Source organism: Scophthalmus maximus, chromosome 1 (genome assembly GCF_022379125.1).
Source record: "Scophthalmus maximus strain ysfricsl-2021 chromosome 1, ASM2237912v1, whole genome shotgun sequence".
In the NCBI taxonomy this organism is placed as follows: Eukaryota; Metazoa; Chordata; class Actinopteri; order Pleuronectiformes; family Scophthalmidae; genus Scophthalmus; species Scophthalmus maximus.
The window spans coordinates 866579-872619 of record NC_061515.1 but is presented as its reverse complement, the minus strand read 5'-3'; the positions used below and the strand labels follow the sequence as shown (position 1 = coordinate 872619).

At 45.9% G+C, this 6041-nt stretch overlaps 1 protein-coding gene across 1 annotated transcript; it reads right to left on the bottom strand.

Annotated features, from left to right (window-relative positions):
- Positions 1-4238: 4238 nt before the first annotated feature.
- Positions 4239-5335, bottom strand: si:ch211-198c19.1 (uncharacterized protein LOC100151013 homolog). Its single transcript, XM_035640652.2, has 2 exons — positions 4969-5335; positions 4239-4879 (listed from the first exon to the last, which is right to left on the bottom strand). The coding sequence occupies exon 2, from the start codon at positions 4858-4860 to the stop codon at positions 4333-4335; it is 528 nt and encodes a 175-aa protein (XP_035496545.2). The 5' UTR covers positions 4861-4879; positions 4969-5335; the 3' UTR covers positions 4239-4332.
- Positions 5336-6041: the final 706 nt, after the last annotated feature.

Genomic DNA, 6041 nt, shown 5'->3' with positions numbered 1-6041 from the left:
GTTCAGGTGCCGGTGACCACGTCTTCATCATCACATCATCCAACACAGTTCAGGTGCCGGTGACCACGTCTTCATCATCACATCTTCCAACACAGTTCAGGTGCCGGTGACCACGTCTTCACCATCACATCATCCAACACAGTTCAGGTGCCGGTGACCACGTCTTCACCATCACATCGTCTCCTATCTGCTCTCCTCTGTTCACATTCTTGCATCGCTCAACAGACGTCACATGATTCGTTGCTCCGTCCGTTGGTAACGCCTCTTGGACATCAGAAATGAACCGAGCGGTCCCGGACAAGTGCCCATTAGAGTATTACAGTCTGGCTACGCCAGGCTACTTAGTTGGAAGCATGACACAGAACAAGTTGGCTTTGTTTCTCCAACACCGCCGATGGTTCCAAACTTCCCCAAGTGTTCAGACAGGGTCTGGTGAAGATTAAGGTGAACAAGGTGTTTACGTACAAGCATACAACCAGGTTACGGTAGAAAGTAAAGTTTACGTGGTCAAAGAGCAGGACGCAGAGAGACAATCAGCTGGAAGTCAAACAGTGAACCAAAGTTCCACAGCAGGAAGTGGCAGCGAGCAAAGGCTCAAGGCGGAACGTCACAGTAGATGCAGCTCAAGTGAATGACGGCTGAATTCCATTTCAGTACGACGTACCTGCATGCTGGTCGACGGTCTGACTGTCTCGGCTTCCTGGGACATTTTTCAGAATGTGAGCTGATATGTTACATAGATCATGAACAACATCCTGACATACTGTGTCATCTTTACGACGTCGCACTGGGATCACCTCGCTCTGGAGACGACGCTGCCTCCAGTGGAATGACTGATCGGATCCCACTCTCCTCCCAGAACAGAATCCTAAACTCCAGTGACAAACCCACAGGAGACGTCCCGTCCGTCTGTCCTGGTGTGTTCCTGCTCCGAGGGCTGTCACATCCACCCCCCCCCCAAAGTCATATGTCATGTGTATGGATTGATGTTTGAGAATAGTGTACCCCCACTTAGCTCTGTATTTATATTAAAAATTAAATCCAATTTAAATATAAAATTACCACATGAAATATTAAGCTGGAGTGTAAATATTTAATGCGAGCCCTTTACCATGGGCCTGGTATTCATTACCATGCAGTGTTGGATTTTAATGGGCAATTTCCCCCAGAGACTGTGTGTCCGCCCTCACAGCTACAGCAGGGGGCGCTGTTGCTCTTTTGGTGATCTCATCAGAAAGAAAATAATTGTTACAAAGACAGGAGAAGACAAACTGAGAAGAATGTTTTTAGAAAATGAAAAGATGCAACTGTTGTGCGGCGAATATTGTGCGTTTTTATTCCTTCTGTCGTTTCATAGGTCAAATTTGTCTGGTGGTGTTTAGGTGATTCATATAGTCGTGTGCCAAGAGAATAACAAAGGAGAGATATTGTATAATGGAGCGTGTATCATCTCTGGGATGTGACAGGAAGCTGCTCAGTACATTTTCATACAATTCATTTAATACACGTAAGTACTGAAAGATGTCTTTTTTAAATCTGCACATTGAAGCAAAAGAAAATATAACAAATACAAAATCCACTAACTTCAGCCAACAGGGGTCAGACGTACACCACCTTACAAACGTTATCCAGGCGAACAGATACAGTAGAGGCAGAGAGCTGTGTCTGTTTGTTTCTGTCTATGAATGAGTCCTTCCATACGCTGCCTCACCGTCACAGGACAAAATCATTTCCATTCAACACCTTCCGCTAAGTAGAAAAAATTAGACTTCATGTGATTATTCATCAGCTCCAACGCACAAACTGGAACAAACAAAAGAATGACCACGAAAAATCCTACACGAAGAAGTAAACACCAGAGGAACAAGAGGCGAGGTGGAACCGGAGAAGACAGAGAACGCTTCCAGTTAAAGAAATTAGTTTTTATAGAGTTCTGGGGAGGAGGTGGGTGTGTAGGGTTAGAGATGCATCGGCACGCCGCTCCTCTGAGGCAAGGCGAGGGAACATTAATCACTGGGAGACATCTGTTCATTCCACCGCTTTACAATTCTGTCAAAGAGTTAGGACTCTAGCCCCCCAGCACACACACACACACACATGCACACACCCAACACACACACACACACATGAACACACGTGCACACACACACACACACACATGCACACACCCAACACACACACACACACATGAACACACATGCACACACCCAACACACACACACACACATGAACACACATGCACACATCCAACACACACACACACACACACATGCACACACCCAACACACACACACACACACATGAACACACATGCACACACCCAACACACACACACACACATGAACACACATGCACACATCCAACACACACACACACACATGCACACACCCAACACACACACACACACATGAACACACATGCACACACCCAACACACACACACACACACATGCACACATGAACACACATGCACACACACACACGCACACACACACACACACACACACACACACACACACACACACACACACACACACAGCCATCTACTCAGAGAAAACCCGTCTTCCGTTAAGCACGGACGGGCAGAGAGAAACTTCACAGCCACTTTCTGCTAAGAGCCGCCTTCAGACTGATTTTACATTGAAGGCCATTTAAGAGGAACAAAGCTCCAGGAGGATGGCGGGGGGGGGGGGGGGGGGGGGGGTGCAGTGTGTAAATCAGTGCTATTATCTGCATACGGCTGGTTTCATGGCGTGTCACGGGCGTCTCATGGAGCTTTGCATGTGTCACAAGCTGACATACCCTCACACACACACACACACACACACACACACACATTTGCATATGTCATTTTTGGGAACGTTCCATTGACTCACTCTCCTTTTTTTTCTTCTTCTGAGGATTATAAGATTAACTGTAATGGATGCACACTTCTACCTGAGACATTACCAGAGCAGGAATAACGTTGATTCATTCTGAAAACCAGTGGGGAAAAAAACAATTAAACGGATGAATTACTTTGCTGCAAAAACTAAAATTGGGAACTCGCACTGCACCAAATGCAGAAGCTGTACGTTACGTGAGCGGGAGCAAAGCATTTGATGACACGTTCACGAGTAGATTTCATGTCAAATATTCGCGTGACGCGTTGAAGCGATAACCAATGACCATTGAGATTGAGATTGTGCCCTTTATGATTTATAATATACACATCCCATTGACGGGCACCTTCTACAGGCTACGTTAGCCTTGCCCCATGGGGTATGTTCAGCTATGCAGGGTATTCATCGTTAGATGTCAAATATTATAACTTCAATCGTTAATGTGCAGCATAGTTCAGTGTTGAGAGTTGAATTTGAACAGTAAAAGTAAGCGGAGGAGATTCTGTAGGATGTTCTAGGCACCTCTGGCTCCTAAATGCTCCACAGATTGCCGCACAGAGAAAAGGATCCCATGAATCTCTCTTACCCCACTGAGATTGCTCCTCCGTGTTGGTGGGTTCCCTTCACGAGCCCAGTAATTCTTTCAGTGGGAGTTTCAAATCAAATGTGAATTCAACCTGTGAGCAAACAGCGATTCCAAGCCGTCTCCTCTGGCAGAAGATGAACGAGGCCCCTCTGCGGGTTTGGAGGACGGCAGGCGTGCGGGTGCTTTGTCATGGTGACATTGAGAGTTGGTGCCTTTTGGCCGTGAAGGTGTTTCACAAGTCACGAGTCAACACGGTGAGCGACTGCAGCGTTCACACGTTCAAAGCTCTGTGGAACTTTCAGAAACCCAGGGTTTGTTTGTTTGTGTTTATTTACTGTACTCTTACAATGTGCTCCCAATAGACTTATTCTGCCTTAAAGACAATATAGGCAAACAATGATTTTAGACATCAGTTTTTTATCCATTAAAAAGACTTCACATTCATTTTGCAATGGTCCAAAGGAATGGACTGTATTTATATAGCGCTTCTCAGTACATGTCATTAAAATACTTTTATGAATTATTATGATAATGAATCCTTGTGGTTTCTGTATCACACTATATTTAACCCCACCTCAATGGGCTGAACCGCTTCACTCACACTCAAATACAAATTCAAATTTGGTCAACGTCTGTATCTACAGGGGAATAAAGTTCTTACTAAGATATTAACAAAACATAGTGATATTATAAAAACAACAAATCTCAACAAAAGCCTCATAATAAGCTCGTCACAGGAGATGACTGAAAAGAAGAAGCGGCAGCCACATGTGTTATTGAAGATTGTTTTTTAAAGATTAGTTTGAAATTCCATCAGGAGTGAAGAATATCAAAGTTGTCACAGAGAGATTTTTGCATCAGAACTTCACCACATCTCTGCGTAGACGAAGGCCGTCGGCCGTCGAAGCGAGGCGACGAGATCGGGGCCAATTATGAACGTCCCTGTCGCATTATAATGTGCAGAGGCGTAGATCTGTTCGATGTGTCTGTTGTTGTTGTTGTATCGCACCAGGACTCTGTCCATGTTGCTCTGGGGGTCGCTGCGGTTGTAATACCTCTTGACCTCGTACGGCAGGTCCTCGGCGTGACGGGCGTGGAGGTTCCCGACGGTGTGGTACCCGTACTGACGCTTGTCCCGTATCAGCGGGAGCAGGCGACTGGGCCCTCGGTTCAGGAACACGTGGAAGCCGAACTCGCCCCGCGTGGGGTCGCACAGAGACGCCATGTTGTTGTCCAGGCAGCGCTGGACGTACCACGCCAGCAGCTTCAGGCCGTGGCGAGGCGGCGGCCGACCGAACCCGCTGTCCTGCAGCTCCTGGTCCGAGTCCAGGGTTTTCAGGGACGAGGTCAGGACGGGCGACAGCAGCAACGCCAGATAAAAGGGGACCTGCATGTCTTTGCTCCGAGGTTATCTGTGGAAAGAAACGCATGGAAAGCCTCTTCGTGTTGTGGAAGCCTGACGAAGACCGATACAGAAGGCCCGCATCCTCCCACCACTAACCTGGTCGTTGGAGATGTGAGGAACAGAGAAACAGCCCTGTGCTCTCCGCTCGCGACTTGTGTCCGTCTCGTCTGCGGAGGACGGAGGCGGCCCACTTGTTATTTCGTCCGTGGGGTAAAAGACGTTTTCACTCTCTCTCGATTTGCGATGAAAGAGGAAGCGACGTGTTTGCTGCACAGCTGGACTCCGCGGGGAGTTTGGTTTAAATTTAGACAAGTTAAGCCTTGACTTATATATATATACATATATATATATATATGTATATATATATATAAATCCAGGTGTGTAAATTTGACAGTAGTAAAAGAATCAGGTATCACACGACATCAAAGTGGGTGAGATACTGTGGATTACGTCCCAGCGGATTGATTCTCTGTGTTATTTTTTCAAATGTGGCGCGAGTGTTGGCATTATGACAGGAGGACGAGCGAATATTAATATGTAGGATGTTACGACAGAGACATTTTTCACTTCTGCTTTCCCTCGCCGACGTGTGAACAACACCTGCGGCTCCGCAGCGTCGTGGTGCTTCTGTCGCTGCGTCATGAGAACTAAGACGTGTGAACGTGGCTGACGGTCTAAATGTTTCTTGGACTCGTCATATTAAAATCCAAATAACAAAATATCAGTGTTGGTGAGATAACTTTATGAATAATACAAAGAACTGTCTTGATTTATAGAGTTTAAGCTGAATAGTTCATGTCATGATTTCTTTTCCTTGTCAGATTTATTTTGTGTTGAACGCTGATCCCAGATCGCAGCAGAAGACAGAAATAAATATGACATATATAAAATAATGACCAGAACTCTGGAAATCTGTCACTCCAAACTTTCCAGGAGCTGTTGGCAGACGTGTCGTGCCTTCATGTCTCCTCTAGTGCTCTTTACTTTGTACTCAGTAATTATAATAATAATGACCCTCAACTGGTGGCTTTTACATTAACTCTGCCATGTTGGTCGTGGTCACCTTCCTTCTTGCTCTATCTTATTTAAAGATCTGTTTTTTATTTCCAAGCTGGTTTCCCCGGAAGCTGGTCACAAGTGAGGGAGAGTGTAGTACATTATGTTTCATA

Bases quoted from the DNA above. Each gene is read 5' to 3' on its own strand.
- si:ch211-198c19.1 (XM_035640652.2), bottom strand. From the start codon at position 4,860: ATGCAGGTCCCCTTTTATCTGGCGTTGCTGCTGTCGCCCGTCCTGACC.